This window comes from Poecile atricapillus, chromosome 8, assembly GCF_030490865.1.
Source record: "Poecile atricapillus isolate bPoeAtr1 chromosome 8, bPoeAtr1.hap1, whole genome shotgun sequence".
Classification (NCBI taxonomy): domain Eukaryota; kingdom Metazoa; phylum Chordata; class Aves; order Passeriformes; family Paridae; genus Poecile; species Poecile atricapillus.
The window spans coordinates 6,154,802-6,182,699 of NC_081256.1; the positions used below are offsets into that span (position 1 = coordinate 6,154,802).

Consider the following 27,898-nt stretch of genomic DNA (forward strand, 5'->3'; position numbering starts at 1 on the left):
ATAGGAAGTCCCATTTCCTCTGCTCTTTCATTGGAAAGGATGGAAAATCCTATGCCTGCCTCTTTTTATTAGTTTTCATCCAGGTATTTTTCCTATCAAGTTTGTGTCACTTCAAGATAAAACAGCCTGAAGCCTTCTTGGGCAGTGCTGTCATCAACAGCTCCTTATCCTTCTACTGCAGTATCCTCAAGGAAAAACTCAGCAACTCCCCATATAACACAGGAACAGACTTCCATTAGAACTAAATCAACAAATAAACCCCAACCCCAAAAAACCAAGAGCTGAAGAAAGCTACTGAAAACAGTTTGTTTTATTTCCAGGATCAAATATTACAATAGGACATTTACATATATTTATAAAAAATGCAGCAGTTGTGTATATAGATCAGAGGTTTCCTTGAGTTTGGTCCCTCCCAGCACAGTGAGCTGAAAACTTCCAAATTAATCCTCTCCCTCCTCCCATGTGAAGTTGCCATTATTGAAGAAAGTGACCATTGTGAAAAGCTGTCCCTTACAAACTGGATGTTCTCCAGTTCCAGGAAACAGCCTCATTCTTAAAAAATCATCTGTCCTAAAGTCCTGCTGTCTCTGAGTTGAGTTTTACCCAGATGTTCTTCATATAAATCTGGTCTATAAAATAGTACCTCATCCTCTGCTCCACAGTTTCAGTTCTACACCTTCAATCTGGGCACCATTTCACAAGCTCTGCACTGCAGACACTCCCAGCGATCAGACAGTGACCAAATCCCCAATTTCTGTCCTCACTCATGAGGTGCCCATGGAACACAGTGGATAACTCGAGGCAGGTTGAGGCACTGCTGTCAGGTGCAGCAGTCTCTGACTAAACCCCTGTGTGTGTAAATACATATGGCTCTGTTTGTTGGGAGTGCACAGACACCAAGCATCCCACCAACAAGAGGAGACAGGAATAAAAGTTATCACAGAAAGGGCATCCATTAACCTCCCCAGCTCCAAACCCACACAGGCCTGTGGGTACTTCAACAACACAGCCAGCACAGGGCTCAGCATCAGTTTTTGTTGTCTTTGAAACAGGAGCTGCTCCCTTTATAGAAAATCACTTGTGAAAATGAATAAATAGAAAAGGTGAGAGAGAGCAGAGGCTGGATCTGAGCCTATGGGAACAGCCAGACAAGGCACAGCCAGTCCTTAAGGACAGTGACTTTGCACTTCACCCACCTAAAGCACATCTCTGCCATCCCTCCTCCTCTTGGAACACCAGACTTTTATCAACTTCACTAAACAGGGATTAAACCAGAAGGAAGCAGTGACATTTAATACAAACTGAAAAGGAATAAAAATGAAGTGATAAGGCCCTGAAATGACACAGCTCTTGCCACTCAGATGGACATTCCTACACAGGTCCCTATGTTAACATTTAATTTTTATATGGTTTACCAAAAATCCACCACATTTCAAGCATCTCTGCAGTGTTTGCTACCTGACAAACAGCCAAAATGCCACCCCACCCCCAAAAGAAAACTGGTTTTAATTTAGCCCTTGTTGCTCAAGTCCCAGTGAAGAGGCTCGGTGCTCTGACAGGAACAGGAATTTGAGAACTTTCAGCAGAGAGGTTGAGTTTCTAAAACCTGAACCAAACCCATTTTCTGCAAAGGTACAAACCACAGCACCAGTGCCAGGGCAAGCTGAGTGTACAAATCAGCTCTGAAGGATGTGGACCCTGTGAAACACAATCTGGACAAAGGAGAGGTGTCACTTCCCCCTAACAGTGAGGAAAAGGTCAGAGAGCTCTGGGAGGAGCTGATGGAAAATTTCTGTTCAGATCTACTTAGGAATAATGGTACATCTGGATGCCTTTTACAGACAACTGTATTTTACAAGGCTACCTGCAGATCCTGGACATTCTTCTAAGATCAGTGGTGTTAACTGAACTGATTCACCAGTTCACTGCAGTCCATGAACGTCAGAAATCACAGCCTTAGTTCAAAGGCTAAAGGAAATAACACAAGTATGGCCAGAAATGTTTGGCCCAGCTTCTACCTGCCTGTAGAATGCTGTGAGGTTGAGGCTGGTCAATCAGCTTGACTTCAGAGCACATAGCATCAGGAAGATCCAAAATCCTTCTGTGGGCCTCTGAAGTGGGAAGTAAATGTGTCAGCTGCACCTGGCATGGAAAGCCAGAGCTTGTTTCACCTTCTGTTCCAGGATCCTGGTTGTGACTGGGACCACTGGACATTACACATCCCAACACAAAGCTGTGTTAGATAAAGAGGACAGGCAAAGGGAACATCTCCACCAGCAGCAAGGAGCTCCAGCTTCAACCACAGCAGCCCTGACCAGTTCTCCACTCCGAAAAACCTCCACTGCCTACATGCACTGCTTCTCCTCCAACCCCACCAGCTCCTGCAGCACCACAAGCAAATCCTGACCAAGTGACACCCACAGGAAGCTACAAACCACAGCTTTTGAAGGACTGGTTTCCTTTGTCCTTCACAGCTCAACACTGTATTTCCCAATCAAATTTAACACATTTTTTCCAGCAATTTGAGCTTCAGATTTTACATCTAGAAGTGACTGTTTAAAGACTCTTTAAACATTGCCCAACCCATCACCTTCACTGCCACGAGCTGTCCCAGGCAGGATGTGATTTATGTTCTCAACCACATTCCTCAGGCCAGCAGAACATTTCTCCAAAGGGATGAAGAACTGAAGAGGTTTGTATCCTGGCTGGTGCAGCTTCTCATCAGATTTCAGCCCCCACAGCACAGCTGATCTATGCCACTGGGTTTGGGTTGGGAAGGAGAGAGAGGGGGGAATGAGAAAAGACAAGAGCCAACTGCAGGGATACCTATTCCTTAAAATTTTTTCTGTTTCTTGCTCTTAAAGCAAAGGAAAAGAAAGGTAATAGAAAAAAACCACACTGTGACACAGAAACAGAAAAACCCAACCCAGGATCAGTTTCCTGGAACAGAACAAACTCCTAGAAACCGCAAGAAAAAAATGCCATTTTCAGTGTAGATGTTCAACTTCCCTATCTCCTTTCCCCTGTCTGAGCAATTCTGGGTCTCCTTACACAGCCCAGCCCCATACACAGGAGCAGGCCTTGGAGGGCCAGGGGAAGGAAGGCACCAATAAACCACACCTGGGACTTGTTATTCCAACCAGACAGCTGGAGCTGCTTCATGAAGCTTTAGTTCTACATGGAAATGCAAGTCAGGGATCTGGATATCCAGGAACTAAAGGATCCTTCAGTCTAGAGGTGCCACTGCTGCTTCACAGGCCAAACACAAGACCCCCCCCTCACTTCCCCATGCTGGGAGCAGCCTCCACACCTGGGGCTCTTTACAAACCAAAGATGACATCTGCTGTCACATCAACCACTGATCAGGAAACTGAGATGAGACTCTGCTTTCCTGACACTACATCCTGCAGCAGAAAGGGAAATCAATTTATACAATTGCATGATTACATGTCAAACCTCAATTAGGAGCAGGAGACAGCTGTGAGCTGAAGTTTTCGTGGGTTCATGGGGGACACCAGACATTTTCTGTGATCTCTTGCATTTAAAGGTCCCAAAATACAGATGCTAGTATGAAATCAAAGGCAAAATATCTTGAAAAATTGGAATATGTAAATTTCTGACTACTGAAGTCTTTAACAAGGAAAATCATCTGAGAGTGGCAGAAAAAGTCAGCAGTTATGCCAGGTCCCATGTGCAATTGAAAACTGTGTTAAACTGAGTTTTTAGTTGTAAATACGCAAATCACAAATCCACCACACTGTGCTGAGGGCTGTGCCAGTTAATTCCTGTCCCACTGGAACATCTGCTGAAACTCCAACTGACCAACAGCTCCATGTCTAGAGAAGACACTGGAGGAAAATCAGGGCACTGACTTGTGGTGCCAGCTTCCAGAGCTGAAAGGAAAGCCTGCACCAAGGAGCAGCTTTCCATGCAGCCCTCCAAATTTAGAGGTAAGTTACAGTAGATCAACATGGAAATAGAATAAAAGTCATCCCAGGGAATTCAAGCCATCAGGCTGGGAAGTGTTTTATGAAGCATCAATTGATGCTTAATGCTGTCAGTGCTGTAGAACCCCCATAACCAACCACTGTGCCAAGGAAAAAAAGCCAACTGACAGTCAAGTCTCTGTGGCAGGTGTTCTCAGAGAACCCAAAACCTTTACAGTACCCTTGTCATTTGCAAAATCCTGAGAGCAAGTAAGGAGACACTTTGAGGATGCTGGGAAGAGAGCATGGATAACCCACCCACTCCCACAAAGGAGCTGGGTCTGCTCCAGCACTGGACTCACAGCTTTCCCTCTGGGCCAAGCAGTCAATCCCATATGGAGCACAGCTGGATTTCTGGGGGGGTGGTTGTTTTTTTTTACTATGTCCACTGGCAATTTAAAGCAGGAGGAAAACATGCAGGCCAATTAGAAGCCTTTGAATTAGGTGGGCCAGAGTATTTTACCACAGCTCAACCCAACTCCTTTCCAAAACCAGAGTGTTGCATAAGAAAAGGCTGGAAGGTTAATGGAGACCTTTTATGTAGGGGAGCCCAAACAAAGCAAAGACTGTCCTGAAGGTTATGTCTGTCCTTACAGAGATGCTTCTGTGCCTTATCACACAATCTTTTCAAAAATAAATTAAACAAACCAGATTTAAGAATAGCAGCGAGAAAGGTTTGTGTATTATGGCCACTCCAAGCTCCAGCATGCTGGATGCACACATCACTGTTTTACTTTATTCCAGGAAAGCACAGGAAAGGTATTCTTCCCAATGCTCTCTGCAGCTGAGGAAGAAAATAAAACTCTGAGCACTCTCATTTGGTCACTAGAGTGTGAGAAGGGAGGGAGAGAGAGGAGGAAGGAGAAGGAAGGGCCAGCCAGCTGCCTGATTCCAGCACTGCAATCCCACGACCCTTAACTGCATATTTAACGACTCTTGTCCCAGGCAAAGAGGAGAGGGAGGAAGGCTGGGAGAACTCAGGCCACAGTGCTAATTCCTTTCCTGCACAAAGACAGTCTCTTGAGGACACAGGCCTGCCTCCTGTAACGTGATCTCATAGTCCAGGTGGGAGAGTTTCCTCCGAGGGAAGTTGGTGAGCAGTTCAAAACGTTCGTTGGGGTATCCTTTGGACTGGACGTGTTTCACAAGAGCCTGGGGAAAAAGAAAGGAAAACCAGTGTCAGAATGTAAAAAAAAAAAACATTCTGTTTTCCTTTAAAAAGGAAGTTTGTAATAATGAACAAATAAAATTTTAAATTTTGGAAATTTTGCATAGAGCACAGACCCTTTTATTCTTTAACATTTAATTTCACCCACACATGGTATGATTAATCACAAAAACTAATTACCAATGATCCCTTACCGGATTCTTTACACACAAGGTAAACTATACATAAAACTATAGATATTAGTGCATTAATGCAAGAGAGCTCAATTCCACACCACACATTCAAATCACAGTCAAATAAAATCTGAAAAAAAAGCCTTAAATAACCCAAAGTAGAAGCCCCTTCATTTGCTTATCAGATAGTGTCCTTACCCTAAAGCTAAAAACCACCAAAGAAGCATTTTGGTGAGGTGGCATTGACCAAAATAAATGCAGAAATTTTATTTTTTTTTTCTTGCCTTCAGGAAGCAGAAGATTTTGGGGTTGTTTGATTTCGGATTTCTAAAGATCTTTTCAATTCACTGGCTTCTTTGCCTACAGAAGCAACTGGGGCAGGATGCAGAGCATTGGGATGAGGGGCTCACATCCCAAGAAACAGGCATGTCAGGAAGAGTCCATGTCTGTGCTGTGCTGAGGGAGATTTCCCAAGTTCACCAGGGAAGTTGGGAACCTAAAGCACAAACAGAGAGGGGCAGAGAAGTGGGGACTGGCAGAAGAAAAGAAGATAACAGAGCAAGATGTAGGCAGGAGAAATTGTAGCTTTTGTAAGAAAGGAAGAAAAGATAAATTGTAAGTAACAAAAAGTGTGAACAAATCAGGGGCTCCTATCAATACTGTTCACGTTGTTTTGGTGGGCAACTCATGCCAGTAAATCACAGCAGCCCACAGCACCCTTCTGGCACAGCTGCCCAGAGAAGCTGCACCATCCCTGGAAGTGTCCAAGGCCAGCTTGGATGTGGATTGGAGCAACCTGGGCTAGTAGAAGGTGTCCCTGCCATGGCAGGGGATAGAATGGGATGGGCTTTAAGGCCACTTTCACCCTGAGCCACCCTGTGATTCTGTGATGGAGGGGACTGAGACCAAACTTCCAGCCTCACTCAGCTTGAAAGGGCTCTGGACAAGCTCAGCTACAGGCCTGCTTTGAGCAGATGCAGGTCATCTCCAGGGATTCTTTTCAACCTGGGCTTTTCCAAGGTTTGGTTGGTGCAGAACAGCCAGGCAAGTACCAGCAGGGAAGTTCCTTCCAAATTTATCAAAATCTACACCCCTTTGGCATGAGGAGATTGCCCCAACGTCCTCCTTTACCTGGACTGGTTTCCAAAGGCTCTGCAGGTCACAGTGCCTCTGTCAGATGGGGAATGCAAGGAACGGGAAGATTTCCTTTTCAGGCAACAAAGATTATCAAAATTCCTTTAGAAACCACTGAATTTAAACATCCTGTCAGATTTCCTGCCCACATCCCTCCCTGGCCCTTCACAGGCTAGTCTTCCCTGCACACCTGAAACACTTAGCAAACCAGAGATGTTCAGAATGTGGGCTGAGCTGCTGAACAGAGTAAAGTCGACTTAATTTGCACACAATGAGCAACTGCTTCTATAAAAAGGTAGTGAGGCAGTGTTGCCTTCTTACTTTTTGGGGTTTTTTTGGTTTTTCTTTTTTTTTTTGCTTGAGGGGAAGAAATGGCATCATGATACTATTGGAAGCATAAGCATCTCTTGGAAATAATGTGTGTAGAGAACACAGTGCTTGATCAATAATAACACAATGACTAAAAATAAAAGATTTTTAAAAGCAGTGTTGGGGAGTATCATCAGTTAAAACTCCTGAAGTGCAACTGTCTCCTTAAGCAATTTCTTTTGCTAGCTCTGGCCAGCTTTAAAATGGAAGCAACTAAAAAGGCTGAAAGAAATCAGTATGGAAATGATGCTCACAAAGAAACACCTGAGACTCAATCTGGATCTGACTGAAAGGCTCCAGAATATCACATGAGACGAGCACAAACACTGCTTGCTCAGCTCTGCAACCAAAAGATGTCTTTACCCACAAACTTTGACTCAGCTAAATTCATCTGCTGACTGCAGAGCAGAAGGAAAATCATATGCTGACATAAAATCCTTTAACTTCCACAGTCCATAAAAAGAACCAAACCAAAAGTCAGTATTATCAGGGATATTTCAATATTACCTTTTCTATTTCATTGCCTAAATGAATTGCTTCAGTATTCAAAACTGCCACATGTTTAATAATACATGCAAATTTACTTAACAAGCTGCATTGAAAAAGCACTCAAGATTTTTTTTCCTGTTATTTTAAAGCAGGAGAGTCAAGGATGAGAACATGTGCTGAGGATACTGTACATTCCTGGAGCTGCTGGCCAGGCAATAGCCCCATTTTCTGTAACACAGGACATTTTTCTCCCAAATCTACACAATATTCTTCTGATGAGGTGTGCTTTTGTCTTCCCTATGACTCCAGTTGTTAGATTGATTACATTTAAATGAGCTTAACTGGCCACTGTGTCCTGAAAACTTATGGCAAACAGGAGCACAGTAACCTCTTTACACTCTGCAGGTAAGCACCTGCAAAATTTTGATGGACATGCCATTCACATGGACTTCTCCAAGGTAAGGAGCCCAAAGCACAGCTGACATGCACACCTGAGGCACAGTAATTAAATAATACTGTAATAAATTTGTTCTGGGAGAACTTCCTCCGAAGTCTGCTCCAACATCCACATCCAGAAGGGAGGGTGGAAGTATGATGGGAGAGATGGAGAACGAGAATGAAGAGTTTTGCCTTTGATTTTACCATGGGAACCAACTACTTTTAGAAACAAAGCCCCAGAAATGAGAAAGCTGAGAGCATTTTACAGTAGTTAACAACTAAGGCAAAAGCCATTTAGAGTCATTTTATAATGGAAATGAGCAGTGTGGGGATTGAGGAAGACACTGGAGTGTGCACAAAACCCAAGCTGCAGTGGGGACACACAGAGCCAGTAGCTATCAGAGAGGAATGACACGGACCACAGCACAAGCACTCCCTGGATGCACCTCTCCCACTAGATCCGATTTCAACAGTGTCACCCCAGGCACAGAAAATCTCCAGTTTCATCCTTCCTCTACTCAGACAAGGATTTCCATCAACTCAACTCACCAGAAGTTTAGCTTGTTCAGGCAGTGAGACTTGTTCCCTCTTTCCATCTGGATACCTCAGCATCAGCTGTGCCTTTGGTCCTACATAAAGGAAGTTACCACAAGTTAACACCGAGGCAGCTGAGTTGAGCTCCTGACAAGATTTTAAGAGGGACAGCACAGCAGGGTGAGGGACTGGAGACAATAACAAGACAAATTTCTACCATAATGCTCACACCAGGCTCAGGACCCTTCCAAAGCAGCAGTGAGTGACCCCAGTCAGCATGCCCAGAGCACACTGCACCTGTGTTACACCAGAGTGGACTTTCCTCCTGGGCAAGATACGAGCCCAGGGACCCAGAGCGCTCTACAGACATTGCTGTGCTCAAGTGGTGCTGCTGGTGAGCCTCTCACATGTCTGCTGGCAAGGAGGTAGGAAAGCAAAAGGGATTTTTAAAAGAAGGGATGAAACCAGGCTTGGCAGCCTATGAACAGTTTCAGGCAAAAAAGCCACAACAAAAGCCATAAAAAATGGGCACTTACCATTCACGTCCAGGCCCCGGAACGTACTTTCAGACTTGTCAGGTGACTCCTCCAGCGCTCCCGCATTGATGCAGGGCAGGACTCTGTGGTTTGATGTTGTCCCAGGCTCAGTCCTTGCAGAGGGCTCAGGCTGAGGCCTCCGGCTCTCCTCTTTTTTATACCCCAAGTCCTTGTGTGGAGACTTCCTCAGCTTGGCTGGAATCTCCGACTCCTCCTCCTCCTCGGATCCACAAACAGAAATAAACTCTTCGCTTCCAGAAAAAAGCTCCGACTCCGACTCCTCGTCCGACCGGCTCTCCTGCTTGGCCTGTGAGGAATCAAAATGTGTCTCCTGGAGCGAGGCTCTGATGGCAGCTTCCAGCTGGCTGTCCTCACTGGCATCGATGAGACTCTCCTGTGGGATGCAGACAACACATGCATCACAACTGCCTTCAAAGATGTACTGAAAACCAAAAGGACATCAGTCTTCCAGAAGGGAAGCCACTAAATCTTTTGGGAATGCACAGCAGGGAAAGCTAGGCATGCTGTAACTACTTAATGGCTTCTCCTTGGAGTTTGCATGCAGTAATCAATATTCCTTTCACACTCTAACTACTAAACCCAACCCAAGTGCCAAAAGCACAAACAGTGACCCTGACACTTACTGAGCGGGAGCATTTCTGGGGAGGGCTGCTGGAGTGGCCGTCCAGCTGGCCGTGCTCGCTCAGGAACCCGGTCACTTGGTCCAAGAAAGAAGTCACATCTAACTGGTGCCACTCCACAAGTTTCTGGCCTAGGGAATAAAAGGTGGCATCAATTAAAATTTCAGCAAAATGCTGCAGTTTAGTGGTCAAACACTCCAACTCAACGCTGCAAGAGTCCCTGTTTGAGGAACTGTAGCTTCCCACAGGCTGCCACCTGATAATTATGGAGCTTCCTCCTTCCACTCCCTTGAAAAGGGGCAGACAGGGATACAGACACAGTTTATTTCCATTCTTTTATTTTTATCTATGGAAATGTGAGCACAGAATGGTGAATTTGGCCTCAAATGAATAAACACCAAACCATTGAGTTTATGAAGAAGCATTTACCCAATCTTGCTTAATTGATTCTAACCCTTGGCAAACAGCATTTGTTACCAGAAGTGCTAAGAAGAATATTCTAACTTCAGTTGCAACATTAAAAAACACATGTTTTTTAATTTTTGTGTGGTTTAAGTCAGCTACATAGAGGTCTCAGCTCTGATCACAGACACTATCACTTCAGTCCTTAGAAACAGGAGACCAGACCAACATTATATAACCAGGCAGCTGCATTATATGATGATAAAAGAAGCGGGTGGATACAAAAGAAAAAGCAAGAACTTTGAAAGAGCTGGAGGGAGAGAGAGAAGTTTGAGGTAAAAAACAAGCAAAACAAACTGAAAACTCGAAGCCAAAATGGTATTTCAAAATTAAGATGCAATTTAAAGTCATTGCTGAGCCTCACAAAGCTCTGCAGGAGGAGCAGAAAGCAGATTTCATGCAGCAATTACAAATACTGTAGTTATTCACCACATGATTTCAAGAAGCTCTGGAAAGACTTAAAAAAAAAATAATTCAGAGTTTTTTCCACCAGATGGAACTATTTTCACTTTCTAAGCAGAATACTCGCTAAGCTTCAAATACATAAAATTTTTGCAAGTTTTGGGTGTTTTATTGCCTTAGTTCCTCTGGGAACACGCTGAGTCAGTCCTTCAGGTCTTGAAGAGATTATTCAGCCCAATGTAACACAAACTGCAGTGGAAGATATTCCAGCCTACAACTGTCAGTCCTTCCCATGGGGTAACTCCAGGTAAATCAGCTGCCACTTGTCTTACCTGTCCTGGGATCCAGGATGGAGACATAAGGGAAGTCTGCTAATTTGTAAAACTGTATGTACCGCTGTCCTTCCTCGCTGTCATGGTACACCTACAAAATTGGGCAGATTAGTGGCTGGAGAGGGAACACAAACAAGCTGTAGCTTGAAAATGCAGTTTTTCTCTCTTCTACAGTGTAAATTGCAAATGGTACACACAGCTCTCAGTAACTGACAAGGTGGAATTAAGCCTTTAGCTCTCCATGTATTAGAAACGACATGGTAACATCCTGATTGCACAAGTGAAAGGCAGTTTATGCCCTCAAATGCGTGTCCATGAATTACATCTCCACCCATAAACTACATACACTCCACAAAATACATCTTTTGTGCAGGTTTGCCAAGAGAATTCCATCTTTTCCAAAGAAATCAATTTTCTTCCCCACTGTCCCATCTACCAAGGCACCAAGTTACCCACACATCCATCCCCAGGCAATTCCTCACCTGCCAAAAAATGAAGTGGTCCCGGATGATATTCTTCACAGCCTCGTTGCTCCAGACGTCACGGTTGAGGCACTGGCAGGCAAAATCTTGCACATTTTGAATGTTTATCATGAGCCACTTGTTCTGCATCTGACCACACTCCTTGGCCTGGAAGCAGAAGGAAAAGCTTGGTTAGATAAGGCTGAAGGGCCAGACACCACCGATGCCAGCAATGATCACAGATGGCTTCTACCACTGCCAGACCTTCCACCAAACCCCTTCACAGTGAGGAGGATGGACAGAGCTAGTGAAAAGGCACCCACACAACAGAAGGCAAGGCTGAAAGATCTGTTTTAAATGAGCCTGGTTGAATTACAGAATCACACTGATGAACAGAGCTGCTGGATTTCAACAAGCCAAGCAAAGGGTGGGAAAAGCAACTCAGAGGGGGGACACACGTGGCGATGCTGAATAAAGTATTTATTCAGGGAAAAGTGTAGTCAGTCCCACTGATGTGACAACAAAGACCTGCTCAGTCTAAAGATAAACCCGTGGACCATCTAGGTAAGTAGGCTGCATAATTGACAGAGGACTTGCATTGATTCAACAGGACCCCTTCTCTGTGTGTTTTCTTTTTCTCTCCAAGTTTTGAGTTACTCTGTGACTGTCCAACTGCCGAATTAGGCATCCTTTTTTGATGCTGCTTATCCAGACTGCAAATGGGGAGGGAGACAGGAAGGCGCAGGAAGAAATCTTACTGGTTTGAGTCACAAAGCTGGCACTGTCTGATTGCTTGGTTGCAAGTTAATGGTAGGAGTTTGATCAAGAATGTAATTCTGATCGCTGAACTGTCATACCTGTTGAAAAAAAGAGGGCTAGATCAACAGCAGGAATGCTCTTACCACCTGGAAAGACTGGAACTGGCATAGGAACTCTCTTTGCTTTAAAAAAATAAAAATTTAAAATTTATGCTCACCATCCTGCTGCTAATCTACTGTTAAGGAATTCGAAGGACAAAAAAAATTCAGGGGAATCAGGATATTATGCAAGATTTTGCTGTTTGGGCACTACTTTATTACCCAAACCAAAATTTTTACTTTTGAAATGAATTTTAGCCAATGCAGTTTGGAACAGTCTGCCTGTTCACTGTGTGACAGATAGACATGTGAACTCCACACACTCAGCTTCACCAAGGCAAGAATCTCAGCCTGCTAAGTCAGTCTGTGTGGCCAAGTGCCCTGCAGAGGCAGCTTTTGTATTACTCAAAGGAAAAAAAACCTAAGGTAGAAGCATGAATAGTCCCGTTCCCACAAGGGGCCTCACACTAACTACTTACCACTAATTTATACTGCCAGAATTCAGGTCACCAGGTGAGAAAAGTGGGGAAGGTGACACCTAAGTAACTGGCAAGGGTCTTAAATATAATTGTCATGCTTTTATTTAAAGGACTTGCAAGAACACTCCCAAAAATATGCAATTAGAAAGCTGGAAAGTGCATCTCACTCTTCTATCCTCACTCTGTATGTCTTTTAATATTAATTAAAACCTCTGGTTCTACCTCTCCTCTGTCAAGCTGAGGGCCTTGGAAGGATGCAAGCAGGAAATTCCAGAGAAAATTTGAAAAACTGAGTTTTCACCTGCAGAACAGGCAGAGCTTTTGAAACTATTTTTAACTTCCTTCTAAAAGCAAGCTTTGGATTTAACATTTAAAAGGACACAATTAAACTGCTGCTATCTCACACACACAGCTCTTACACAGCTCCAGGGGTTCTTCCAAGGGGGTGGAAGGACAAGAGTGTGAGGAGAAGAAACACTGTGGATTTGGAGATTATGTTACATTTTATTATATCATGGTCATTTTGGCAAGTGATAAGGCAACAAGAGAAGGCTCAAGAGCTGGCTTGTGTACCCCAAAAGCTGGGATCTGATGGATTTAGATCCAACATCAAATGCTCCCCCCATTCCCCTCCTCCTTCGAGGTATAAAGGCCAGTGCCAGGCACTCACAGAGCCCCCAGACAGGGCAGTACAGGACAGCCACTCTTTGAGAGCACAGCCAGTGGAGCCCAGATGCAAAAACCAACCCAAACCAACCCAATCTGTCCTCATTGTGCCTTTGCCCTTTCTGCCCAGTCACATATTTCATCATTACAACTTAGGGCAGCAAACCAGCAACCCAGTGAGACAATCTGTGAGACAAGACTTGGTTTATGCTCAGGGCTGGATCTCCCTGTGTAACTCTTGCACTACTAAAAATAAGTTTTCCTCTCATTTGACTTCTCTGAACATGTATGATTTAAAAATGTTAGGGTGGTTCCTGCTGGCTCAGTTTTGTTGAAATGCAATCCTTTCAAGGCAACAGAGAGAAGAAGGAATTTGAGCCATCACCTTGTGACCCTCTGGACATGTGTGTGACTCAGTGTGGAAGGTAACAGCTGACAGATAGTCAGAGCAGGACATTATCAAACAAGAAATCTCCTATTTGGGCCATACTTCTCCTTCCTATCTGGGGCAGGGCATAGATCCTTTGAGCACCCAGGCACTCTTGAGCCACAGCTGTGCTGACCCAAACCAGGCTAGAAGCACCTTATGCACAGGTAATTGCTCCATCTGAATACAGTGACCAGATCAGCTTCCAAATTATTACTGCTTTTTAAGTAGAAACAAAAAAACCCTCAGTCTGAGCTGTAAAGCAGGGAGCAGCTAAAAAAGGTTATGGTTAAATGGGAAAAAAAAATCATATAGACAGACTTGAAACTCTGCAGTGTGACATTCAGTCACTTCACTGAAACCCTGCTGAGTGTTAAGCACAGAACTGCACACACCAGAACCATCTCTGCCACAAGAAGGGCAAACTAAGTCAATTTGGTGTGTCCCCCCAAATTCAATCATCTCTCACATCACAGGCATGTAGAGAGAAAATTGCAGTTCCTGAAATCAGTCTGAGATGAGAAGAAAACCATACTGTTCTCCATCAGACATGTTTGGTGTGCAATTTATTTATTCTACTTGAGTGGTTTACTCCTAACATATTCCACATTAATGGGAGAATTATAGTTTAGTCAGTAACACTCTGAACTTTACAAGGACAGTGATCATAAGCCATTCTGCATGTCAAGCAGAATGCTTTTTCATATATAGCAGGTAAAAAGCCCCCCAATGTCATTCAGCTCTTGAAATTTTTTCTGCCATGAAGTTAACCACACCTATTCCTAAAGCTAGTATTACTGAGTCAAAATGAAACAACTTTTTGGGCCTTACTGGTAACAAAGCTTCCTTGTAACTGAAGAAAAGTGAGGTTTCTTGGGGGAAACTAAAGATAATTACAGGTACTTACTATCAAAAAACAACCTTAAAGTACCCAAAGAGCAGTAACAGCTGATGAGTGACAAAGATTCTTAAGACCAGATGTCACCACTCCTGCCAACAAAGCCCTAAATTCTAAATGATTCTCCGATAAATGTACATGGCTCAACCCTGTCAAGAGTGTTTCTGCACACCCCTCCAGAGGCTGGAACATGTCACACACCAGCCCTGGAAAGAAAACCCCAGTTAGATCAAAGCTTAACTACAAAAGCATCACAATGACAGTATTTAGTCTTTGATACTCTGGAATGTGATGAGCATCTCTGGTTTATCATATGGTTCACATTCATTTATCTCAGCATACAGAGAAGGGAAAAGCCAACAGCAGCTTGCTAGAGATGAATTTTTAGAGGCTGTGGTCACTGGGGCCTGACACTGTTTCAGGCTGAAGCAGTAGAGCAGTTTGCAGTCAGAAAAGGTAAAATGCAAGGGGAAATGGTCAACACAGTGAGAAGGTGTGAAGAGTTGTATTGCAATGAAGTTGAAGAGCATCAGTGTGAAATGAAAGGTATTCCACAGGACAAGGAACTGTACAAGGACACAGCAAGGTGAGTGCCAACACCAGAAAGTGTACAGCTTTTTAGAGTGCAGGTACTGCACAAAACAGGGCAATGTGAGTGTACACAAACCCCTTCCCCAACCCCAGCCCACCCCCTTTTTTTAAATTACCTTTCAAGACTGAATAAGTATGCAGAGACCTTAGGACAAACAAATCAATCATTCAGTCAGTTATTTCACTCTCTGACACTAATTTTGACTGGGACAGATGCTACAATCAACACTGCTGAAGTCTTCTTATGTTTCCAGCAAGACCCAAGGAAAGATGAGCTCCCATCTCAAACTCCAAAGCAGCGCTCAGAGGGCGCTCACTGACTGCTCTGGCAGCAGCACTGGTTGTTGCCATGTGAATTCCCCTTACTGCTGCCTTTAACCACACATTTGCTGGTTTCACCAACAGCTCTGGACCCCAGGCCCAGCAAGTACTATCAGCTGGAAGACCTGACACACATCTTTTAAAGCAAAGCCTGCACCACAGATCACAAGGCAGGGACACCTGATCACAAACTGCTTCACGCTGCTCCTCTGCTCCCACTGCACCAAATTCCTGCCAGAGGTGGACACTGCTGCTCTCTGGCAGCATCCTTACACAGCTGGAATTCTCTTAAGGAGATTGTGGAGGGCACCCTCAGAACACAGGAACTGGGGCCAAGGCAACCGATCCCTGGTGATGTGGGAAGCATAAAAAGAGCGATGAGGGAAATGGGATGAGAGCTGGAGACTCCATAAAGGCACACAGTGTTTCACCAAAAGTTCTCCAGCAGTGCTCTACTACTTGTGCACGGCAGTCAAGGCACATGTGAAAACAAGGTAAATAATATTTTTGTTCAGTCAGTCAGCTGTGCAGAATTATGCAGTTGATTCTCCAACATCTGTATTGTACTAGTTAATCATTACTTTGCATTCTCATGCAGTAAAAATAATGACCTTCACCATCATCAATCTCATCTATTCCAAGATGACCAGGAGAAAGTCCAGTAGTAAATGGAATTTCTGAAGAATATCTGGAAATTACGGACTCAAAACTTAAAAATATATACCAATCTGCATGTTCTCTAATCATTAGTCAAGTCATTGATCCGCATCATAATAATTAAGGAACAGATCCACACACGGGAAGGTGACACCTGAGACTGTTTAAAGCTGACTGTCTGTATCTCTGGGATACTTTCCCTAGCACCACCAGAAGTAAAAGACAACCACTGAGATTTTATACAAGAGCAACACCTCCACTGAGGATGAAGGTGTGGCTTGATGGCAAAACCACATTCAAATACTTTTACTCAGGTATCAGAAGCAACTCAGCTGTGTTAACTCCACCAGAGCTTCTCAGCAGGGCTGTGCTGCAAACCACACTTTGCAAAGCCCCTCGCAAAGTCCTCCCTCAACTGTGCAAAGCAATGTTACTCCAGCTTTTTCTGTATCCTCTAGGAGACAGTTCAAGGGATGCAATTTTCCAATTCTGACCAGCCTCCCTTGCTCACTGAAGTCTTTCACCACATATGATTTGCCACACTGATATTGAAACATAAAACAATGTGGTCTGCATGGTCAGGAGGTGGACATGATGATCCCTATGGGTCCATTCCAGGTGACAGCACCATCAGTGAAATCCTTCAATACATCACCAACATTCCCATACGCAGTCCATCAAATATTTATCACTTCCCAGTCTTTTGCAACCTTCTGATTGCCCAGCCATGGATCCATCCTGAAACCCTCCCCAGCCACCCTGCAAGCATCGGCACCCAAAGGTGAGCCCTCACCGTTTCAAAGCTGCCTTTGTGCATCAGGTCAATGGGAGGTCTGAAGAGGTCTGCCAGCGTCGTCAGCTTCTTGTCCACTGCCCCTCCATTCCGGAGCTCCTGCTCCTGCCGGACTGCACAGCCCCAAGAGGAAAGGGAGTGGAATTAGACTAAACACACTCACAAGGGGCATTTGTTACTGGCTAAATGCTCAAACACAGAACTTCTGGGGTGAAATTCTCTCGAGCTCTTAGGAGGTTTGGGGACAACAGGGCTAGGGCAGTTAGTGTGAGGAATGTGAGCACAAATTCCAGGATATCTCTTATGGAGAATCCCAGGGTTAGATGCCACTGAACAAGATTAGCTGGTGTGTAAGGGTAGAACCACCCTGCCTCAGCTTTCTCATATGCTTTCAGTTTTAAACAACATCCTAATAAACCTGAGGGGTCACATACCAGTATTTGAAAACAAAGGAGCCGAAAAGAGCTGTGACTTGTCCCCAGTGATGCTTTCAAAACAGGAAACTGAGCTAGATTGTAGCAATGTAACTTTTAAAAGGAATATTTCTATTGCAGTGTTTCCATCAGCTGACTGTGGGGCAATCCCACAGAAAATAAAGAAACAAACAGATTTCGTTTACACGGAGAAATCTTTTTGGATGTTTCTTTTAAAGTGTATCAATTCCATCTGAAATAATACAGAACACATTTCCTACTCAGACATGACCATGGACAATAAAGGTAAATCACAGCAGACACGTGATGTATCTTATGGAACTAGGTCAGCTGAAATGGGCAATAACTATCCCATGGCCAAAAATTTTCCAGTGTGGAAGGAGCTGTAAATGGGCCAAAGTATAAAAACCATGCCTGAGCATACACACAGGGAATAAAGCATCATGTGGAGCAGCCCTAGGAGACAGGAGATAATCTGCAATTATCATGGCCAGGGCTGCTTTTCCAGAGACAGCCAGACAGTGATGTCCACCTGGAAAGTCCTGCCAAAAAAGCATGATGAAGTTTCACCATAAACCCTTGCAGTGTATCTGTCACATGTTGGGCATCTCTAAATGTCTTAAGAGTGGAATCACAGGGTGGTTTGGTTTGGAAGAGACCCTAAAGATCAGTCAGTTCCACCCCCTCCTGCCAGACCAGGACTCCTTTGCTAGACCAGGTTGGAAGATGAGGAGAAAAAAATTAAGGTTATTGATTCTGTACATGGTGCGTTTTCATTTACAAAGCTGCCAGTGATTTCAATACTTGTGTTTATTATTACTGGAAAAGGGGAAAGAAATTTTCAGTTTGACAGCCAGCCCCTAACTGTATGGGAACATGGTCCATGGATCCCAGTAACCAGTGACTGGATGAGGAAACAGCCTCAGGTTGCACCAGGGGAGGTTGAGATTGACTATTAAGGGAAATTTCTTCATGTAAAAGGCTTTCCAGCCCTGGCACTGCTGCCCAGGACAGTAGTGGAGTCACCATCCCTGCAGGGATTTAACAGATGTGTGGATTTGGCACTTGGGGACATGAAGCAGTGCTGGGGGAACAGTTGGGCTCAGTCGCAGAAGACTTTCCCAACTTTACTGATTCCTTGGTTACACCTCAGGAACACTCCAACACCAGTAAGACAGCCATAACTCAGATGTGAAGCACCTGCTGTTGTGCTGCCACAGAATCACATTCTGTGACACCTCATGGATGAAGTAACAGCCAGTACTTGGGCATCTAGAGATTCTGTGCATGAACAGCCAAGGGCAAACAGCAATCACAGCCACAAGAACCTTGTGTGTGGCTAAGGAAGAAGCCTCAGGGCTACTCCAATGCAATTCAAGTGCCAGAACATCCACTGCCTAGCCAAGAAATATCCAGTGGATTAATTTAATTTCTACTTGTGTTAGGATTCTTCCCCCTTTTCAGTTCCCTCTAGAGCAGAAAAAGGGTATTTTTGAGTTTGCAAGACCAAAGCAGACAGAATATACTGTGATAATCATAATTCTATGATTCTATACTTCTAGTAATGTACCCTGCTACACAACTGGCAATTTAAAAATGTTTCGATAAGTGAAAGCTGTCCTAGCCTTCCACAGGAATGATTTCTCCATCTTATATGCATTAAAGGTACCAAAATAAAATATCATGCTTACTGATCTGTAGATACTTACTGGTTTCTGTCTGAAAATCCCGAAAGCCATCGAATATTGAGCGAGCAGGTCTGCGTCTTTTAGGAGCTTAAAAAAAAATTAAAGAATCATTTGAAAAGTATATTATCAAAATAAATACACATCAGTACTTTCCATCACACATGCAGGAATACAAAACAGGAACCTCAAGCAGGGATGGTGTGGGAGTAAAGGTCATTGGGAAGGACTGGAGATGGATGGAAACAGGCAGAAGGTAGTTTGTAAATTCCATTTCCTAGCATGTCCTCCCTCCAGCACGCCTTAGCCCAGGAACAAAACATGTATCAACAATACAGAGAGGCTTAAAGCTCCTGATGGGCTCACCAAGACCCTTCAGCATAGAGTGGCAGTGCTGTCACAGCATCACCTTGTCACAGTTCCAGTCAAGATTTTACCCAAGGTCTTCAAGGGGATAAAAACTTCAAAAGATTAAACCCCTTGAGAAAGTATTTTTTTAATAAAGAAGCCCATTTGTTTTTTCCACAATGCATTTCTACTCTTTTCTAAACTCTGATCCTGTCCCAATTTCTTGTATGGCCTCAACAACCACACTTTTCCAGCATTACTATTTGCAAGGAAACCTTCAGAACTGATTACCTGCAGCTGGACAGAGACGTCAGCCCAGGCAGCTATCAGACATAGCACCCTGAAGTCCCACTGAACTCCTAAGGTATGGCACAAACACTGCACTTGGAAGGAAAACAGAACTGCCTGCCAAGATTATCCCAGCTATTATCTCCTTTCCTATCAACTGAAAGACAGAACTTTCAAAGCCCAATTACTACAAGACATAATAAATTATAAACAAATTAAAGTAAGGTAATTACAGCCTATACCCAGTGGAAATGGGATGATACAGACTATCATGGAAAAGAAATCAAGCCTGAACAAGGGACATGCTGGGGAATAACACCTCTCAACTCCAGGAAGTAACATCTCCTTCACCCTGAGTGCTTAGGCACAAGCCAACCTCAGAACAACTTAAACTCAGCTGGAACAGCAACTGGAGGACCACTTCAGTAAAAACAGCATGTCCTTGCCAGGCTCAGTTCGAGCCAGGCAGCACAGGTGAAGAGGCTCTCAGCAGTCCAGGAGGATCCTTTATACTGATCCATGTATCCAGCAGGGCACAAATACACAGGGTCACCTTCTCAGCTGGAAAAAACCTGAGCTTATACAACCACCTCAGTATGACCCCTGAAACAGAAACTGCCATCTCCCCTAGAGCTGAGACCAATTATCTCTTCAGGTTCAGCTACTTTGTCAGGCTGCTCTGTGCCAGAAACACAAGTGGCATTGGTGGAACAGACAGTGCCAGGAGGGAATCACTGATCCAGGTCAGTGGATGGTCAGTGACAGTGTGACTGATATCAGCATGTAACAGGCAGGTGTAAGAAGACCAAGTGTTAGGGTCAGCAGATCTGAATCCTAACAAGCCACAGGAGTCAATAGATCTTTGTCAAAAACTCTGTTGGTCCACAGGAAAAAGTGCAGAGAGCTCCTCTGTCTTCAGAGAGGCATCAGCAGGGCATCTTCCTCTGGATGCACATTTCCTGCTGCAGAACTGCCCTCCTCTGCTATTAAACACCCCACTTCCAAAATCCAGGCCGGATGGGAAGTGCAAAGATTAAATAAACAGTGTGTCTTTGTTTTCATGTCACTGCATCTTATGGTTGAGACCTTTTAAGTCCAGCTTCACTGCTGCTGACAAGGTGGCCTTTCAGAAGCAAGAGGAATGTCATGAAGTTATATCAATGAAGCTCATAGAACTGCAAAAGCACTTCAATGAAAGCAGATATTTTGTATGTCATTCCCTTTTTGCCCAAATGCAAATTGAGTGTGTATTTCAAATTGCTGGTGCTTTATGCATCTCACATCAGTACGCAGAAGTTAAGTTAGGCCATTTCAGTGATTCATATTCTGTCTAAGGAATAAACATTTTCTGATGAGACTGGGGACTGAAGCATATTAAATGAGTCTAAATTTTCCAGCTCCCAGAACAGACAGGAAAAAAAAAAGATAAAAGGACTAAAACTAGAAAAGCTAATATTGCTATCTGTGCAAGTACAGCAAGAAGGCAAGTGGTGTGCACCTGTACTGCCTGGCATTGTGTGCTGCCCTCTGAACCACCCCTCAGCTTGTGCATCCTGATGCTGAAAAACAGAATCAAGACAAAATCAGTTCTGGGGTAAACCTGAAGCTTGGCTTCCTACTCCTTTGTAACACAGGAACTAAGTGATCAAAATGAGCATTTCCCGTGGGTGTGAGACCACTGCAGTGATGAGCACTTGCATGGCCTTCCTCAGTGAAAAGGGCAAAGCTCTCAATCCATCTGACATGGCAAAGGCCAGCCCAGGAATGACCTGGCCCACATGAGAAGGACAGAGACAACAAAAATAGCTTTAAGCACAGCTTAAAGAGCAAATTAAATTCCTGCATGAGAAATGGAGATGGGTATGAGCAATCACACACTTCAGCCATTCTTTCTGATCAGTCATCTCCTCAAAACACAGGCATTTGTCCTCTTCATTTTCACTCGTCAGCCAAGGCTCTATCTTCCATCCCAGCACCTCAAACATCTCCACAGCAGTACCCCACAGTTCTGGGCCCCCAGAACACAGAGGCATGCTTAATTAACTGCCTGCCACCTCACAAAGTCTCATGAAACAAGATTTAGCAAATTATTACCCCTGGGAATAAAGCATCTCTCACGTGTGAGGTTTTCAATACCACTGGTGTTATTTCTTCATATTCAACAAGTTTTGATTCATTTTTGTCACTTAGCTCACCTCAAGGTACAGAAAGCAGAAATAAAATAAGAACACAAGCCTACCTCCAAACAAGGGCTCAGGCTCTACTAAGATTTCCTGCTTTTGAGGAATTGGAGCTCGTACTTCATCCCTATCAAAGGAGAAGAAACAAAACAGAAAATATCAGAGACAGTAATATTCCAAGAACTGTACAAACCACATTTTATTATGCTCCAAGGCTCCTTCAACTTGAACCAGTTAAAGATACTGCTGTACCACTGCACAGAATGAAGAAGTCTGGGATTATGTGGGACCTTGAGGGAGCACCTGTTCCCACTCATGGCACTGCTGCTGGACATGGTACCCTGTGCACTGAGAGCTGGCATGGATGACCACTGATAGAACATTATGCAAACCCCTGAGTGACTTGATCACAGGCTTTGTCAATCTACTATTTAAACATATTTTGTTCTTGAATAACTTTGTTAGAACGTGGAAGTTTCTAAAAACTTAGCAAAAGACGTTAAATAATCCACTTGCCATCCTATTTTCCTTGTTAGCTACAGAGAAAAACTATTATCTTCCTTATTAGCAGCTTCTGTCCGTCAGAAGACTTTTTGCTTCCACCTGAAAGTTCGACCTCTCTCTTTTCCAGAGGAAGGAAAACAAGGTCAAGATGGCCATTTTGCCCCATTTCTGAAGCAGTTCTTGGCTTACATAACTGGGCTCTCTCACATTTCAACAGCACAGTCAGTTATACTTGCAGACACTTACAGATAATCCAAAACTACAATTAGGAGAAGAAAGGAAATCAAAAAAAAGTTACAAACATCTCTGTGACAACAGTGTGGTCACCCAGCCCACAGATCTACAGGGAGAAGGATTCATCCACTGCTACATCCTGTCTATGAACTGCCTCTTTCCCCAGATTTCCAAGGTGTGAAGTGTGTACTTTGCAGCTCTTGACCATGCAGGTTCCAAAAAGCAGCCCAGGATGTCAGCAGGATGCACTAACCTTGCTCTTAACCTCCACATCTTTGCTCTGTTACTAGTTACTCTCCATTTGCACATTTACTGTTCTCTTGTCCTAGGAGGAACACTGAGCTGATCAGCACCTGGAGGGTGTTGAGTATAAAAAACAAAGTATTCCAAGAAAAATCTGAAGTCACTGATGTGCTGGAAGTTGTCTAGAAATAAGAACACTAATCTGTATTCCTATTTTAACTTTGTTAAAGGTTCAAGTAGGAATGCACCTCACATCAGCTATAAAGGTTAGCACTAAAATAATTTTTTTAATTTATACATGTGCTTCAGAAGTATGAGGGGCAATGATTTTCCTCTATAAGTTAGCTGTCCTTTTCCTGGAGTGGAAGATTCTCCTAAGGACAAAAGCCAAGCTTACGTTTAATTTACCATATTTAATGAATGTGATTTATACCATGCCCTTTATCCCAAGCAGTCACATTAACAGGCAGCACTGAGACTCTCTGCCATGCTTCAGTGGAAATTCCCTTCCCTTTGCAGGCATTTGATATGTAAGAGACTGATGAAGGTGTTGGAATTGGTAATTCCTCTGAATACTGGTGTACAGTGCCTGGTCTTTCCAGTGCCAAACTGGGTTAAACCACCACAATAAAACCCTCACAAGTCAGACTCTTCTCCCAGGTAACAAGAGACAGGATGAGACAAAATGGCCTCAAGTTGTGCCAGGGGAGGTTTATGTTAGATATTATGGCAAATTTCTTCACAGAAAGGGTTGCCCAGGGCAGTGGTGGAGTCACAATCCCTGGAGGTGTTCAATAAATATATGGATGTGGCACTTGGGGACATGGGTTAGTGGTGAACATGGTGGTGCTGGGTTGATGGGTGGACTTGACAATCTTAGAGGTCTTTTCCAACCTTAAATTCTATGAATCTATGAAAGGGGAGTAAGGTGGCTTCATTTATAAGAACCAAACCAAGAAAACCTTCTAACTGCTATATTAGTGTAAAACAAGATTGCTGAAGCATTTAAAAATAAGACTCTTTTATTACTGGATCCCTACTTTAATGACTTGGGCTTTGTTTGTAAAAAACAGTAGGTGAAAGCTACAGAAAACTTCTGAACTGTAAGAGGCTCACTTCTGGTCTACAAACCAGAACACCCAGAACAATGCTGGAGCAATCAACTGAACAAGATCAAAGCAGTGTGAAAAGTGACAATTGCCTGCTGTGCACTGAGACATTTATGGGACAGGCTGGTTGGCACAGCCGTGCTCCCGGGTACATACTCGGGGTGCGGGCGGACAGCAGACACCGCCGCGGAGCTGGTGCTGGGCTCCTCTGCTATCCCTCCTCCGTCCAGGAACATGGTGACAGCCATCTCCAGGTTGTTGTTGCATGCTTCAAGCATATGCTTCCCCACGCTTTCACTGGCACCTGGAATGCCAAAGGGAAATCACAGCGTTTTGACTGGAAGCGCCCAGAACAGCTTTCTCTCTCAAAGCATTAATAATTAGGAAGAACAGTTCATCAGCTGCCATTTATCCCTGAAGCACAACTGTGAAAGGAGACAAACATACACAGCTCAGGGGGAAGGGAATGCTTGCAGTCAGGACTGCCAGGCTTCTATCTGCCAGCAACTGAAAACCTAGTGGAAACCAACTGAGGGGTTTTGAGCTTGATTTTCTTCCAGAGGTCAGACATTTCCCTAGAACATGGTTGGAATGAGTCCAGAGGAGACCACGAAGGTGCTCTGAGGGCTGGAGCCCCTCTGCTCTGGAGCCAGGCTGGGAGAGCTGGGCGTGTTCACCTGCACAAGAGGAGGCTCCAGAGAGACCTTAGAGCCTTTCCAATGCCTAAAGGGGCTCCAGAAGAGCTGGAGAAGGACTTTGGACAAGGGATGGAGTGACAGGACAAGGGGGAATGGCTGCACACTGCCATAGGGCAGGGACAGTTTGGATATTGCAGAGAAATTCTTCCCTGTGAGGGTGGGGAGGCCCTGGCACAGGTTGCCCCATCCCTGGAAGTGTTCCAGGCCAGACTTGGAGCACCCTGGGACAGTGGAAGGTGCCCATGCTCATCACAGCAGGTAGAACAAGATGAGCTTTAAGGTCCCTTCCAAGCCAAACCATTCTATCATTCTATGAACTTTCCACACACAAGCAGGCATACACAAAGAAAAATGAAAACCTGACTTAACATTTTAGCAGGAAGAATATTAAATCAGCTTCTAAATCTTTTTATCCACTTGTAACAGATTTAGAGATGGAAGAAAAGACACTCTGATTTACAGATTCTGCTGAAAGGCAAAATCAAACCAGCAGAAGTTCAGTTTATATAAGAAGGAAAAAAAAACAAAATAGCAGCCAAGAGGGAGTTGTACTTGTCTACAGAGTTCTTCGTATAATGACTAACATTTATTCATAGCACAGAATCATGGAACAGTTTGGGCTGGAAGGGAGCTTAAAGCTCATCCAGTTCTACGTCCTGCCATGGGCAGGGACAACTCCCACTACCCTAGGTTGCTTCAGGCCCTGTCCAAACTGGCTTTGAACACCTTAAGTGCAAATAATCCCAGTTTTGATGCTGCTGCTCAGGATGAAGCAACAGTTCCTAACATCACCTGTAAGTCTTTCCTCAGAGGATGAGCCTCTACCTCCCAACTTCTCCTCAAAAACCACCCCATGAGGAGAAACTCCCTCAAGAGAAGAAGCCCTTCAGCAACCCAATTCTTTACAGCACCTTCTCCATTGGTGATGAACTGACAAAGAGCTTATTTTCCTTTAGAAAGCCTGATAGAGAGGAAGAGTGGTAAAATGCAGCTGCACCAGTCTGGGTGCAGCTTTAGGATCTGTAGTAATTCTTCCTGAGTTTGCAGCAAATCACCAAAATGACAAAAACACTTTGCCCAACACTAGGCTCACAGACAACATCAGGCTGGGCAAAACATATTCAGATGTTTCTCAAATTTTCTGGGAAAGACTCAAGAGCTCTGGTCTGAACACAGAATACACTTTGAAACTGTGGAGAGCAATCAGTTCTAAATAACCTGCACATCAAACCACAGAGAAACCCAAACTGACTGAAGGAACAGGTTTCCCAAAACACCCAACCTGCCACAACAAGCACGCTGGGATGACAGGCAGCTGTACTTTAAGACCTCAACTGAGCTGAAGAAAGTGCAAAATAAAAACTAGTGACATCCCAAAAAAAACAACGAGAAGTTCAGGTTCTTCACTCAAACTATTTTTTGGCATTTTCAATGTTAACTGTAGCAATAAAACCACACCTGTGACCCTGGAATACATAATGCAGAGGTGCAAAGCCATTCATTTGCAAGAACTAGAAGAAAAATGGTAATTCAACCCTCTACTATTATTTAAAGAAACACTGACACAGTGATTGCCTTTACTGATTCCTCATCATTCCGGAGGAAAGTGGCAGCATATCAAAGCTTTCAGTCCTTGTGCTGGAAAACAGCAAATTCTAAATATTTGTTAAGTTTCAAAGCAAATTTCACAGATAGCCCATCATTTCCTTGGGGAAGACAGGCAAGAGTTACATTCTCTTAGCAGTATTTACCTGTATGAGAGCACCAAAGAAACAAAATTCTGCCACCAGGATCAAAGAAAAGCATCAAGGACTATTTCTCCTCATCCCTCACGGTGGAGAGTATTCCCTCAGCCTTTTCCCCACAGACAGGAGTGATTGCATAAACTTACAAGTCCAAGTTGAAAAACGTACTACCACAAAACACTGAGGTATGAGCACCTGTCACACCACACCAGCATTGGCCACACAAGCTCCACACACTTCTAGATGGAACCTTAAATTCTGTTAAAGGTAAAAACAAAACTTCAAAACTACACTTAATAGTGGGTGGGTGAATAGCCCAGGAGGCTATTTCTTTTTCATTTTTGAAAGCATAGATGGGTTCTCTTATGTTAAGCATAAAACATGTGTCTAAACATAAAAAGGTGTCAGGAGGAGGAAACCAGCACAGCTCTGCCTGTTCTGGTTGAGGTTTTAGCAAATATCTCACAAACAGGCACAAATTACTGAAAATATATTTGCTGCACGTTCTTTTTGTTCAAAGGCTTTACTCTATAAAGGTTCTTTAGGAATAGCTGAGAGATCAGTAATTTCCCTGTTTACATCCTGTTGAGGATTTGAGTGTGTCCAAGTACAGGGACACAACCTGAAACGGAGCTGGTCTGGACAACCCAATTAGAGCGGTTTCACTTCTCTTTGGCTGTTTAGTTGACAAATCTTATTAAACACTCCTGCAGCATCTGACATGCAAAGCCATCAGCCAGGGGTAACTACGGCGAAGCAGATTAAACACAAAGTGGGTCAAGAGCTCCGAGTACACAACCTGAAGCAGAGCTGTCACCTGACGCGAACTTCCACGGAAAAGCGACCAGCTCTCTCCGTTTGCGAACTCAAGTCGCCCGCGCTATAGAATATTTCTGTTTTTTTCCAAGGCGGACTCGGGGCTCAGCTCGTGGGTCCCTCTCGGCCGTCAGAGTTACCCGCAGGAGGGGGAAGCGGCTCCGGAGCGGAGCGCAGGCAGGAGGGAGGGGAAGAGGCAGGGAGGGAGCAGAACACGGACCCGCGCCACCGGGACAACCGACAGGAGCTTCCGAGCCGCCGCTCAAAGGCAGGCAAGCTCAACGCAGCGCAGGGAACGGGGCCGGGCCCGGGACGCGCCCGCGGACAGGCCCTGGGACCGCCGGCGCCCCGCGGGAGGCGCTCCGGGGGCAGGGGCAGCGCGCCCGGAACCGCTCCGCCTCGGCCCGCGCCTCCCTCCCCCGGCCCGCCGGCGGTGGGGGCCTGGAGGGACCTTCCCGCGGACGCCCGGCGGCCTCGGCGCGCCCCGCACCCCGAACTCACCGGTGATGGCGGTGAACTGCTGGACCAGCGCCCTCAGCGCCGCGGCGCCCGCCGAACCCCCGGGCGCCGCCATCTTGCCGCCGCCGCAGCACAACACACGCGCCGCCGGCCGGCGCGCACTGCGCATGTGCGGGGACCGCCCGCGCGCGCTCCCATTCCCCCGCCCGCCGTGGGGGCGGGGTCTCGGTTGCCGTGGTAACGAGCCCCGCCCCCTCGGGAGGCGGGAGTTGCCATGGCAAGGCCCTCCTTCCCCCCCCCCCCAGCCTCAGCGGCTTTCCCTGGGAATGCCCCGGAATTCC

The 27,898-nt window shown here is 44.8% G+C and overlaps 1 protein-coding gene across 1 annotated transcript; it reads right to left on the reverse strand.

Moving 5' to 3' along the window:
* Positions 1 to 300: 300 nt before the first annotated feature.
* On the reverse strand, positions 301 to 27,712 carry UBXN7 (UBX domain protein 7). Its single transcript, XM_058844037.1, has 11 exons — positions 27,600 to 27,712; positions 23,996 to 24,143; positions 21,809 to 21,876; positions 18,958 to 19,023; positions 16,815 to 16,927; positions 11,147 to 11,293; positions 10,665 to 10,755; positions 9,472 to 9,599; positions 8,828 to 9,221; positions 8,307 to 8,386; positions 301 to 5,138 (listed from the first exon to the last, which is right to left on the reverse strand). The coding sequence occupies exons 1-11, from the start codon at positions 27,670 to 27,672 to the stop codon at positions 4,977 to 4,979; spliced, it is 1,470 nt and encodes a 489-aa protein (XP_058700020.1). The 5' UTR covers positions 27,673 to 27,712; the 3' UTR covers positions 301 to 4,976.
* Positions 27,713 to 27,898: the final 186 nt, after the last annotated feature.

What these genes read in the sequence shown, in the direction of transcription:
- UBXN7 (XM_058844037.1), bottom strand. Translation starts at nt 27,672, where the DNA reads ATGGCGGCGCCCGGGGGTTCGGCGGGCGCCGCGGCGCTGAGGGCGCTG. An exon ending in GGATTTTCAGACAGAAACCA is followed by an intron (nt 16,928 to 18,957) that starts GTAAGTATCTAC and finishes GGGGCTGTGCAG; the next exon opens with TCCGGCAGGAGCAGGAGCTC. An exon ending in CCGGGGCCTGGACGTGAATG is followed by an intron (nt 8,387 to 8,827) that starts GTAAGTGCCCAT and finishes TCCTTTATGTAG; the next exon opens with GACCAAAGGCACAGCTGATG.